Source organism: Cyprinus carpio, chromosome B21 (genome assembly GCF_018340385.1).
Source record: "Cyprinus carpio isolate SPL01 chromosome B21, ASM1834038v1, whole genome shotgun sequence".
NCBI classification, from domain to species: Eukaryota; Metazoa; Chordata; class Actinopteri; order Cypriniformes; family Cyprinidae; genus Cyprinus; species Cyprinus carpio.
Genome location: NC_056617.1, coordinates 6,969,354 through 6,982,966, shown reverse-complemented (window position 1 = coordinate 6,982,966; position 13,613 = coordinate 6,969,354). Strand labels below are relative to the sequence as shown.

The 13,613-nt window shown below is 35.7% G+C and overlaps 3 protein-coding genes across 4 annotated transcripts in view; 1 reads left to right on the top strand and 2 right to left on the bottom strand.

The window, feature by feature from the left end:
* The window catches only part of kiaa1328 (KIAA1328 ortholog), a 28,066-nt gene extending 24,647 nt beyond the window's left edge, over positions 1-3,419 (bottom strand). The window contains exons 1-5 of one of the 2 annotated variants that reach the window (XM_042748072.1): positions 3,299-3,419; positions 2,730-2,765; positions 2,160-2,398; positions 1,755-1,855; positions 1,501-1,616 (exon numbers count right to left, since the gene is read on the bottom strand). In XM_042748072.1, the coding sequence (XP_042604006.1) occupies positions 1,501-1,616; positions 1,755-1,855; positions 2,160-2,398; positions 2,730-2,765; positions 3,299-3,353 (547 nt within the window). In that variant the 5' untranslated portion in view covers positions 3,354-3,419. The remainder of the gene's footprint in view (positions 1-1,500; positions 1,617-1,754; positions 1,856-2,159; positions 2,399-2,729; positions 2,766-3,298) is intronic. The other variant, XM_042748073.1, reaches the window with a different exon arrangement.
* A 246-nt stretch (positions 3,420-3,665) lies between these two features.
* On the top strand, positions 3,666-5,581 carry tpgs2 (tubulin polyglutamylase complex subunit 2). The gene is given in 8 exon segments (XM_042747853.1): positions 3,666-3,674; positions 4,031-4,110; positions 4,207-4,295; positions 4,487-4,618; positions 4,729-4,839; positions 4,955-5,065; positions 5,068-5,117; positions 5,360-5,581. Coding segments are annotated over 8 exon segments (804 nt in total).
* aqp7 (aquaporin 7) lies at positions 5,253-9,431 on the bottom strand. Its single transcript, XM_042748075.1, has 6 exons — positions 9,146-9,431; positions 7,903-8,029; positions 7,672-7,809; positions 7,425-7,543; positions 7,060-7,277; positions 5,253-6,163 (listed from the first exon to the last, which is right to left on the bottom strand). Exons 1-6 carry the CDS (start codon positions 9,281-9,283, stop codon positions 5,971-5,973), a joined length of 933 nt encoding a protein of 310 aa, XP_042604009.1. The 5' UTR covers positions 9,284-9,431; the 3' UTR covers positions 5,253-5,970.
* Between the last annotated feature and the right edge of the window lie 4,182 nt (positions 9,432-13,613).

The following is a 13,613-nucleotide window of genomic DNA, read 5'->3' as shown; positions in this document are numbered from 1 at the left end:
TCTGTCTGATACCTTTAGAGACCATCCTGTCTCTGCAGGGGGCTTTCATAGAGTTTGTCTTGCACTACAATTTCTTTTTAATGGAGTTTTGAATTTTAGTGGAAATGCCAGGCCGTGGAGCCAAAGTGCATTTAATTGAGTTGAGCTCGCCTAATTTCTGAGCTCGCCTGCCAAATCTGCAATTTAGCAGCCTGCAATTGCTCTTCGTATTTCACAATGTTGGATGAAACTGATGGTTCGCCATGTCTTTTGACCAGAGCAAGAACACCAAAGCTGGCACAACCGCAAGGAAAGAAAGGGAGCATCCGAACTGTGAGAAGTTTGTGATGTGCCAGCCGGATGACAGGTTGGCATGAGAAGAAACCCACGCCGTTCCCAGTAGTCGTGTGATTGGTGCCAGCTCTTTCAATTTCAAACGAAAATTAAAAGCAGTTCAACCCAAACCAAGGACGGGTCTGGTCCCTGAGCTCAAAAACTGGCATCCAAAATAGTAAATATTAAACGTAACACAGTGTGAATGCTCTTTGTTCATTTGTCTGTTACATTTCACGCTATCACTGCTGCAAATAAAGTCCATTTCATCTTCAATGAAAAGATTCAATATTAGTGCCGTCCAATGTGGCACATAATGCCAAAGAAAGTGAATATTCACCCCTTCAAATGTAATTCAAAAATTGTCTCAATGACGTCCTGTGGTTACATTGCTCCTACAGCAGTCACGATGAAACAACACAGATCCAATGCTTAGACAACACTGCCCCCTGTCAGTCTAATTTACAAAGCAGACCTTCACCTTCTTCAGACCGATAGGAGTCAACACATTGTGTATTACCCTGCCATTCAAATTTACAATACCAATCAAAAGTATCAGTAAGATTTTTTTTAAAGGAATTAATACTTTTATCCAGTGAGGATGCATTAAATTGATCAAAAGTGACAGCAAAGACATTTATAATGTTACAAAAGATAAATGCTATTCTTTTAAACCCTTTTTTTATTCATCATTTTTTCCAAAAAAATATTAAGCAGCACAAATGTTTTCAACATTAAAAATAAAAAAAGAAGTTTCCCGAGCAATCAGCTTATTAAAATTATTTCTGAAAGATTATGTGATTGGAGTAATGGCTGCTGAAAATTCAGCTTTGCTATCAAATAATTAAATTTTAAAATATGAAAATAGAAAACAGCTATTATAAATTCTAATAATGTTTCACAATATTACTGTTTTTCTATATTTCTAATCAAATAAATGTAGCCATGGTGAGCACAAGAGGATTTTTGAACAGTAGTGCATTAATCAAATAATTTGAAACTCACATAACCATAAATGTGTATGATCCCTGAAAATTTCCCACATTTATAAATCGTTTGCCATTATAATGTAATCAGTGTTAATTTGGCGTGATTGATGACAACATTTAATTTACACGAAAGCAAAGCCTAAAACTTAAACTCGACCAGAACATTCTCACCGCTTCCCTACTTGTTGTAAAAGGATACTTTCTCTCTCTTGTATGATGAGTTGGTTTTGTTGCTCTAGCTGTTGGATTTTTTTCTCAAAGGTCTCCTGTTCATCCCTGAGTTTCTGTACAGACTCCTCTTTTTCTTCACTAACTCTGAAAAGAAACACAAACAAAACAGATCACATACACAGCTGTATCACTATGCACAGAAAATCACATTGGCTTGAGGACTACTGTAATCATTCATTCAGTCTAAAAAAGTATCAGATCACTATAATGAGCAGGCTTTACCTGGCCAGCTCCTCGATGAGATTGGCAATCCGACGCTTGTCCTCTGGGCAGAGATCCTTCAATGATGGCTTACTTTTGGCTTGAGCAGCGCTGAAGAGAGGCTATAGTCCAGAACAGACACTTTTAAATTTTATTTCCACACATCTATAGAATTAATTACAGACACAAGATTGCAAACTCATCCGGTGTAAAAAAAAAAAAAATAATAAAAAATGTCAGTTTTAAAATGTGGATTTTCATTTGATTTTAGCATGAGTATATACAGTCTCTACTTCAGCTGTGTCATGCCACACTAGCATTGTTGTTTTTATTTCAAAACAACGATAATTGGCAAATGGTGACAAGTTTGCATCCCTGCAGACAACTGAGGCACTTCACCTCACATACACTGTAAATTATGCCTACCTGAGCTAAAGTGAGAGAAGGCAGGTCCGGTTCTGGTGCAGGTGTAGTGATTTTGGGTTTGGCTACAACAGAAGGCAGCTTCTGATCTGAAACTTTACCCACCATCATCTCAGCACTTTGCACTGCTGAATGCAATTCTGTTTTTTTCCTACTTTTATCCATGCTACTAGCTCTTCTTTTTATCTTTCCCTCTGTATTATTTGCAGACCCAACCTTCAGACCGGCATTCTTGCTCATCCCTAAGAGAGGAAGGGAGTGACAGTTTTGAAATGTCAAACATGAGTTGTTAGAATGATGAACAAGTCGTGATATTTTAATATTTGACAGTAACAGTCTAAAACAGGCTTCCTTAAATCTTGCCTGGAGGGCCAATGCGCTGCAGAGTTTAGTTCCAACCCTAATAAAACTCTCTTACCTGTGATCTTCTAACGATTCTGAAGACAATGATTAGCATGCTCGGGTGTGTTTGATAAGGGTTAGAGCTAAACTCTGCAGGAAAGTGGATCTCGTGGGCCAGATTTGAGAATCCCTGGTCTAAAACATTAAAAATGTCATAAATCCAAGTCTCACCTGTAACAAAAACCATGGGCTGCTCTTCATCTGATTCTATGCAAGTTAAAGAAAACACAACAGAAGCAACATGCCTACCATAAACACAAGTCTATCAGCTAAGGTCTAAAAAAATATTGAAGAGAATAAGACTGCATTAATACAGAATTACTCCAGTCTACGTTGTAAAATTAGTTAGGCTTATGTGATACTGCTGTAATGCATTGTAATGTATGTGCATGAATTTTACTGTAGTACTGAAGAAGTATACTGTAGTACATTTAAGAGAAGTATATACTTGTACATTGCAAAACGGTTACAATTCTCTGCAGCCTACGTTTCTTTCTAATAAAATAAATGAAATTCAGTACAGTAATTGTATTGTCACAACAACTGCAGCTTTATGTATTAAAACTAACGTTAGAGTTCGGTTAAGCTGACAATGAAAATCCGCTAATAAGCTATTAGCCTCCCTTCTCTCATAAACACAGACCACGGTACACGGTTGACCTTTACGCTTGCTAAATCATATTAATATAACTAATTTAAACAGACTTGTTGAACAAAAACGCGGAAAAATTTAAGGATACTGTCATGAATCCAGTAAAATCCATTGCCATTTGCGCCCTCAGCAACAGACGCCATACTGAAACAACCGCCACTTCCAGATTACGCGCAGAAGCTCCTCCTCTTTTTCATCTCTGGTCAGTGTGATTGGATAACGTTCACTTTCCGTGCCCTCCTATCTAGGATACTATTGGTCAAATTACTCATCTGTCATATTCTCAGCCAATAGAAGCGGAGGACCTCAGTGTTTGGTTCTGCGTGCTTGGTAACCTTTCTTTTACTGTCTATGGGTAACCTCAGCAGCATCCGTCGGTGTGACAATGCAGCGAGCGAATCAATGGCATAGAAGTATTTGTGTTGTTTTGGAATGGAAGTAAAAGATTACAAAACATGCAAGGGGTTTGTAGACAGAATCACCCTCGGTATTACTCGGGTTTTGGGTGAGTGGACAATGCTTAATATTAATAATTCTAAACCGCATCGTACAATAGGCTCCGGGTTTGTTTTGGTTTTAGGGGGTCAGGGTGGGAGGCCAGCTGATGACCGGCTTGGCCAGACTGGGAGACCATCTAAAATCACCAAAGCAGTTTAGGGTGCATTAATATGTTTGTTTTTCTTCATTAAGGTTTCTGTCTAAGCACTAATGCAGACCAGGTCAATTATCAATGCCCAAATGGAGTTTTATTTCTTGTTTAATGATTGATTAAATGTGTTTGGTTATGCATATATGTGCATTGCATTTATGTGTTTGACAGAGAGCCCACCCAGGTGTGCTGGATGTAAGATTTGTAGAGAAACCCCCTGCAGAAAAGTGATGCCTTCTCTCCTGGGAGCAGGTATGAAGGAATTACAGTTTACCAGAGAATATTCTCAAAGCGAAGCTTTGATGTGGGTATATTTACATCAGGTGTGCTTTTCCTGTTTTTGCCAGGAAAAACAACTGTGCTTTGCCGGAAGATCTGAGAGATTTCTATCTCACAACAGATGGCTTCATGCTTGCCTGGAACACCAAGCTGGAAAGTGAGCATGAACTGATCTCTTAAACCCATTATAGTTTGGATCAACTGTAAATGATGCTTTAAATGTATGCCTATTATGCTGCTTTTTCAAATCTGATCAGTGTTTTCCTGCACATAATTTTCCGATTCCATATTGTAGTTATGCTTAAATAAATAAAAAAAGAGTAAATTTACATGCTTTATGTCTTACAGATGAAGTGGTTCCAGTGGGTTGCATGATGATCAGAAGTGTAGTTCAGTTGCGCCCCCTGATTCAGTCAAATGTATATTCCCTCCCCAATGCACCTACTTTAGCTGATCTTGACTTCGATTATGACTTATAGGGTGAGAATTTCTTACAGTCATTTTTTTACATGCCTTTTTGTTCAGTAAAATTTGCATGAATTATACATCTGATTTTAAAATATGTACTTTAGAGTCTTTTCTGTTTTTAGAATCGGATGGCCCTGAAAAACCTAATTTTGATTCTTGTAGCCACATCTTTGAGCTGGACCTCTGCAATGGTAATGGCAAAGTTTGCCTTGTTTACAAGAATTGCACTTCAGGTGATTATGCATCCCACAATTAATCCAGAAAGATATAAAGAGATAGCATACAAAAAGGTTTCATATCATTTTAATCTGCCATCTGGCCCTGTGTCTGCTGGCCCATTCTGTGTAGGTTTAATGGCCCAGCAGTGTGAGGTGTGGTTCTTGGACCGATCACTTTTCTGGCACTATCTCTCCCCCTCCTTCACTGCCTACTACCGGCTTATGATCACTCATCTGGGGCTACGGAGTGGCAGTATAATTTCACTCCGTATGGCCCCAGCCCACAAGTTAAGGTCAGCATTATCTATTCAGATCTATCTAAACAGAAGATTTGAATGACTATTTTTATTATTTTTAATTTTACTAATATCTATACAATGTTTTAAAACATTTATATTTTTAACACATTTATATTCATATACAATGAATGTTGATACAAAATTTGGATTTTTATTTGCTTTTTTACAGCCAGAACAAATTAAATTAACGTAGATGTATATTTTTTTGAAATTCTCCTTTGATTTCCTTGATGCAGCAATGGGCCGCCCTCTACCAACCCCTGACGTTCCATGGTGACTCTCATTCTGATACGGCCGGTGAACCTCTACTGAACAAACTGGACCCAGCCATAGCGTTTCGTGGCAAGGCCAAGCCACCCACTCCCAAGAAGAAGCAAGCAGCACAGGTCCCAGTGAGCGGCGGGAGCACAGCAAAAGCTCAGGGAGTCTCAGGGAAACACAGTGTGACTAAACGATGACCCCAGTGTCCCAGGAAATGCCCATGGAATGTTCTCATATAGCCATGTTGATTGTACTTTAAGCTCATGCTGGGCATTTAACCTCACACAAGCTGCTTAATTATATCTGTTGATGTCCATGAGTCTGTATATGTACACAATATTTATTAAAGATCAAAGATGGAACAATCCTGTGTCATGATAGCTTATTCCTACATATATAACCCAGAAGTCACACTAGACTGAGATAGTTGGCTTGAGAAATGCAACCCATAGGCTTTTCGACTGGCATCCATGTCTCATGTTATGCCTGTAAACTTCCAGGTGTCCCCAGTGGAAATGTCAGTTTTCTTCTTTGGTCCCTGTACTATCCTTGGTCCTTAAATTTAGCAGGTCTGCGGGTGAAACTCTCAGACAGACATCTCTGTACTGCCATTCTTGCACTTTTCCAGAGGAACACATTCAGGATCTTCTGCAGACTGTGTCTTAGTCCTCTTAAGATCAGGGTGGTGTAGCTCTACAAATGCTTCGTAGATTAAAGCCCCAGTCACTCCACCAATAAAGGGGGCCACCAAAGGTACCCACCACCAGCCATTGCCGGCCCTGTAAATAAGATGAGACAACACTTGAACTATATTGAATCAAATTATGCTGCTATGTTACTAAAGTCGATAAATAATAAGTTGATTTAAGTAATATTAAAATTAATTAATATAAAAAAATGTAAAAAATAAATGATACTGTGGTATGCATTTTGGCATTATTGTGTATTATTGGTTAATTTTTAAATTATGTTTTTCTTTTCTTTTTAAATAATTTGAATGATGTAAAAGTAAAAGATAATTTTTATTTAATTATTATGTTTAGTTACTTTAAATGATTTTAAAATAATTAATTTTATTTTTACATGAAATTATTGTGATAGTAAATCATGGCCCAAGTTCAAGTGTAGTACTTAAATTATTTTTTTCCTGTTACAGATCTGATCTGATAATTGTTTTTTTTTTTTATTATCAGCTTTTGAGCAAAATCATAATGAATGGTTTCAGTTCTTAATTAATGTATTATTAAGTCATGTTAAAAAAATAACATTTGTTTTTTTAATAAACATTTGAGTAAAATAATACATTATTATTATTATTATTATTTTTTTTTTTTCATTTTATTTCACTTTAAAACATTTATAATTATTAATGTACATAAAAATAACTTTATTTTGAGTTATACTAAATCATTTACCAAGTTCAGGTCAGACATGCTACTGAAAATATTTTCCAGTTACAGATCTGATTTGATAATTGTGACTATTCCTGTTATCAACATTTCAGCAAAACATAACAAAAGGTTTTAAGTCAGGCATATCAGGAATTCAAACCACAAGTTAAAGGGTTAGTGACTGAAAAAAAAACAGGAGGTGTTACAAATCATCAACAAAATCAACCCTGACTGAAATACACCCATTAAAGAGTGTTTCATAGCTTGATTTTGTATTAATTCACCTGAAAACCTCCATGCCCCAACCTGCCATCAGTGTGAAAACTCTCGGCCCCAGATCTCGTGTTGGATTGATGGCATAGCCGCTGTTGCTCCCCAGAGAGACACCAATGAGGAGCACCAGGAGCCCCACACCCACAGGCTCACCTCCAGACATGACCGGCTGGTTTCTCTGGTCTGCCAGAGCCATCAGACACAGCAACAGCATGGCAGTGCCCAGAACCTGATTCAGAGATTTTAAAATATAAAGTTTTTAAAGAAATAGTCCACCCAAAATTTTCATTTTTGGGTCAACTATTCTTATACACTATCATGTTTTTGGTTCATATCATAGTTAATTATGGAGCATTTATTTTCATTTTCAGAATACCTGATCAAAGAATCCAGTGTAGATTGAGATGTAAGGTGCTGGATATGTAGCGAAGATCCCAGCTGTTGCTTTGGGGCCCGACACGGTGAAATTGCCCCCACAGTAATGATGTATAGCATCTATAAAGCACAGCACAAATGTGGGCAAAGAAACCTTTATTAACCTTTATTAACCTCAGTTTATCTGATCTACTCACTCCAAGACTAATAACAAAAATAACTCCAGAAGAAGATGAGTATTTGCTCACCATAATAAAGTAAAAAAATGGTCCCAGCAGCAAGGAAGGAACCCAGAAACTGGGCAAAAACATACAGTGGGAACATCTTCCAGCGCAAACGGCCAAACACGCACATTGTGAATGAAACAGCTGCATTCATATGAGCTCCTATGTGATAGAGTAAAACATATTGCATGATTTTTTGTCATTATGGAAAACAGTGAACTCTGATCTGGTGTTTGGGGGTCAAGAGGGTCTCACCTGACACTTTTCCACCAACATGCACACCCATAGCCACACTCAGCCCAAAACCTACATTTATGCTGAAATACTCTCCAAAAACACCATTTCCTGTGACCACTTGTGCAACAGTGCCAAGGCCAAACACCTGGAATTCAAAAACAGGGACTGTCTGAACATTCATAGATGCAGCAATTATAGGAAAATAAACCCTGGTGTAAAACTTATTTCATGGCTACTTATCAAATAAATAAATACATTGACATGAAGTATTGATTTTAGTTTTGCATGTATAGAGACCATGATGACACAGAAACAAGGTAATTGTAGTTAACATTTTTGTTATTGGAAATAAAATTAAATTGAGTTTTAGTAATGGACATTTTTAACCCCTCCAGGGAGAAAAGTATTTCTTCCCCAATTGTGAAACTGTTTGGAAACAATAAACGTTTTTGAATTTCCTTTTGCTTCTAGCACAGAAATGACACACTTTACCTTTCATTTCACAATAAAAATGACTAACATTTAAAAATAGCAAAAACGATTAAAATTTAAAAAAGCACATAACAAATAAACAATGAAAATAAATATTCAATGAAAAACTAAATGAAATGATTTAACTAAATGAAAATTAGAAATGTTGCTTTGGCAACTAACTGAAATATATTTAAATTGAAGCAATAACATTACTCACTGGAAATAAATAAAATCTAAAACTAAAACTGAAATAAAAAATAATGAATCTTAAATAATTTTAAATTGAACAAAAACTAATAAAAATTACAAGAGCATGTAACAAAACTACTAAAAAATTGAAAAAATAAAATCAGCTTTTAAAAATAAAAGCTAATTCATAATATTAATAAAATCTATAATTGTATACTGAATATAGAACATTATTAGGTTTGCAAAGGTTTTTTTTATTACTGGTCAGTTACATAGCATTGCTACTGGTCAAGTTTTTTGCATTTAACATGGTCACATTGATTTCACCTGACAACAATGGAAAACGTATGCCAAAGCCAATCTTTCTAAGAATAGAATTTATGTAGCACATGGTCTGACCTCAATCACCAGTGCAGTGTCAGACTATAGACCACTCATGCAAACTGTGGGCATGTGATCCAAAGCATTACAATGACAACATGACAATGTAATGGCTTTATTACATGCTGACAATTATTCACATTTTTATGCACTGAAAATGCTAATCATTCACTATTAAGCAGAATAATGAATTCTTACAAAATGAACAACCTCTTACCATCATGATGAACGTGCAGAGGGTCTCTGCCAGGGCCACTCGAATGCATTCGTTTTTGATCTTCAGCCTGAAAACTTCAGTAGGTGCCATATGGTCTTGTATCCTAACATCCTCCATTATGCTAACTTCCTGTTTCATTTCCTCTCGCTCTTTTTCTGTAGAAATCTATGTTTCTCAGTTTGCCATTTCAAACTCTTTGTATGGTTGTCACTGGGCGGTAGTGTTTTTCAGTTTGTCAGCAATGTCTATTTATATGAAGTCTTCGCCCCTCCCATTACTCACACATGTACCCTCTGGTAACCTTGGGTAATGGGAGGGGGACAGGAAATAGACAAGGAACACACACTGACAGCAGTATCATGAGTTGTTTAAACTTTCAAATGTTCCATCATTATCAATTACAGATAAGATTATCCTGCAATATATTATATTTATGAACTGATATGTTCTTACAGTAACACAAATAATTCACTTGAACTTTAAATTGTGTATGTGCATGCAAACTGTGATTTTAAACAAACAGTGTTTCAATTGTGGTACAAGGTCTCAGTTTTAATTAAAACTAGTTTTAACTAACTCATGTAGCTATTGTTAATAAACCTGAACAATCAAAAAAATGTAATAAATAAGTAATTATTAATGAATGGTTTACTCGACACTAATAATATGCTATCATCAGTATTTACCAGAAGTTTTATAGATTTTTTTTTTTTAATTTTATCTCTAACTGATTTTTACTGTGGAATGTAGTGGTAAGAGATAAACAGGTAATAGCTGACCAAAGTACATGCCAATAGTATAATAGTTTTGTAATAGTTAATATAATAACTAAGATTTTCAGTTAATATTTATATTTTTCTTAATTTCAGCTTTCCTTCAATGATCATAATTGTTTTGAACAGTTTTTGATTTAATTAACAATAACAACACTGATTAGATGGTATGCCAGTTGCAATATGGAGACATAAGCCACTTTATTTTTTACTGTTAACATTATGGTGAAGTCTGTCATTTCTGTGCCAGTACATAATCACCAAAAGGAAATGCAAAAGTATTGTTTCCAAACACGTTTCTCAAAAATTTCCCCATTAGGATGTAAAAAATATGCCTACCCTTCGCTACACTTGAATTGGTAAAAAGTATATTTACATCTAAAACTGAGGAAGGTATTATTTAGGCTTTTATGTGACCTTCATCTATCTGTGTTTGTAAGACCCGTTCTGCATCTGGTGTGCTGAGATAGTGACTCTGTGGTTCACGATCACATGACCCTCTGAAACACAAACACACCACACACACTCTCCCACACACTACAAGGCCACCAATTTGATCTAACATGGTAATAATAATATGTTCTATTTTGGCCAATTATGGACTTGAGAAATGTCATTTTTATGTATCATATTTAGCATTTTACTATGGAAGATATAAGTACTCTCTGTATAAGTACAGGTTCGACCCATAGCATAGGCGACATAGGCTGTTGCCTAGGGGGCGCCACAGGAAGGTTTTTTTTTTGGTCAGAAGTGCACCTTCTTGTGACCATTGTGCGCTCCTACACCCATATTTTAAAGGGATACTCCACCCCAAAATGAAAATGTTGTCATTAATCACTTACCCCCCATGTCGTTCGAAACCCGTAAAAGCTCAGTTCATCATCAGAACACAATTTAAGATATTTTGGATGAAAACCGGGAGGCCTGTGACTTTCCCATAGACTGCCAAGTAATTAACAGTGTCAAGGTCCATAAAAGGTATAAAAGTCGTCGTCAGAATACTCCATCTGCCATCAGACATGCAATCTGGGTTATATGAAGCGACAGGAAAACTTTTTGTAAGCAAAGAAAACAAAAATAACGACTTTATTCAACAATTCCCTTGTCAACAGTCTCCTCTGTGTCTCTCCATATCAACATATGCTGCGTATGCTCTTCTGTATGTTTTCTTTCAAATCAAAGCTAATTACACGTAGAAACAGTGCATCCTTGTGGCACGGATGATACAAAACAGCATACGCAGCATATGGTGATATATCATTTTGGGGTGGAGTATCCCTTTAAGCAAAATAATTTCTGACAGTTAAAATAATTTTACTACTGATCGATCATTGAACTGATTAAAATAATGTTAGAATAAAACAAAACTGACATCAATCAAAAACAAGATTTGACAACATGCCATGTTGGACTAATTTAAACACTTTCTGCATCATGACATGACATCATCATAATGAATTAATTATGCATGGCGCGCACACTTAAAATAGTTTTGCCATTTTTTTGCTCTTGAAGTATAGTTTCAAAAAGAAAAGTGAAAAAAAGAAAATTATCAGGGGCACAAGGCAGAAAGCCATGCAAAGAAGAGGAGCAGAAAAATATCAATATAGAGGTAAAAATCACAAGTTAATGACTAGCCTGTGATGTTTATGCAGTATTTTGAAATAGCCTTTTTAGAACATCTTAACTGGCAACACTTACACCATGGAATGTTTTTTCTTGAGTTAACTGCATATTTAATTTTACTTTATTTTCTTTATAATAAATTTAAGCTTCTGTAATGTTGTTTTAATTTCAGTTACATTACTGCTTGATTTTAATTCACCAAAAATTGTCTAAATGTCTTTTGAAAAAGACCATGACTAGGACTAAAATGAAATAATTAAGTTTAAGTAGTAATTTTCCACTGTATGCACAAAATTGAAATGAAAGGTATGGGTATGCTAATTAGTCTAACTAGCCAGCTAGCTGGCTAACATCTACAAATAAATTACAAAATGTAGCCTTTATTTTGTTGCCTTTGTTGCCTGTTAGACTATTTTAGGCATTACATATTGCTCATATTGCCCTTTGTTGTAATAAGTATTTGTCACTTTAGGCATGATTGTGGGAGTAGCTCATGTCTTGTCTCTTCAATAGGCTATTTTAACAGATTCACTCATAAAATACCTACAATGTGCTTCAACATCTCCATTTATTTATTAGCACAATTTATTTACTACTTATTTATGTTAACACTTATCAGTATTTATGTTATGTTATATTATAGTAAGGGGGGTGGGGGGCAGAAATCTAAAATCTCGCCTAGGGCACCAACAGAGCCTGGGTCGGCCCTGAGTAAGTATGACTTAAGAACTAGAGTACAACCACTGAAAGGAACTTGTATAAGTAATTTACTCAGTAAAGATAAGGAGCCGATAAGGCATGTGATTGCAGGCCCCTGGCCTTTGCCCCTGCATATGTGGGTAAATGATATTAAAAAATCTTTAAAAAAAAGCTGCATTAATGTTTTTGTAAGAGTGCATAAGAGCCATTTAAATTAATATATATATATATATATATATATATATATATATATATATATATATATATATATATATATATATATATATATATATATATATATATATAATTTTTATGTGTCAATAAGGTCACAATACACTCTCCTCGAAAGGGAAAGTTCACCCAAAAATGAAAATTCTGTCAAGATGATATTTTGAAGAATGTTTATTTGAGTCTGTGCCTCTATTGTGTCTATGATCCTGCTGTGGAGAAAAAGTGACAATGATATCAGCTTCATATCTTTGCTTTGCATATTTCATTAGGTCACAGAAATTCTTTTACAGTTTTTACACTGTGTGAAGGGGAGAAATATTTTCTCACAGCTTACTCAGTTTCCTGATATTCAGTCCTGGCTTTTGGCCTTGACCTGCAGCATATCCGGCAGGCCTGTGACTGTCCCATAGACTGCCAAGTAAATAACAGTGTCAAGGTCCATAAAAGGTATAAAAGTCGTCGTCAGAATACTCCATCTGCCATCAGACATGCAATCTGGGTTATATGAAGTGACGGGAACACTTTTTGTAAGCGAAGAAAACAAAAATAAGGACTTTATTCAACAATTCCTTTGTCAACGGTCTCTTCTGTGTCTTTCCATGTCACCGTATGCTGTGTATGCGCTTCTGTATCATCCGCGCCACATGGACGCGCTGTTTCTACGTGTATTTAGTTGTGTAATTGTTGTGTAATTGTGTTCCGAAGACGAACAAAGCTTTTACAGGTTTGGAACGACATGGGGGTAAGTGATTAATGACAAAATTTTCATTTTGGGGTCCCTTTAACCTACAGATTTTCCTGATAAAATGCATGTAGAAAGACTGTTGGTTCACACTCAGCTTCTTTTCCCAAACATATCACTTTCTGCCGGTTACATCAGTGAAAAGTGAGTCACTGAACCATTGGTTCAAAAATTTGTTGAGAAACACAAATGAATCATTCACTCAACTGATTTAAAACACTGAAAAATGTAGTATTTGGGTCACTAGTTGGTGTTTCCTTGCTTGCTTTATGGATTCATAAATTAAAAAAAAAAAAAAACTTTTCTAGGGGATTTATGCTATTTTGGTCACATAAGTAGGGTGCATAAAAAATATTATTTAAAAAATACATTTATTTTATTGTTCCAATACATA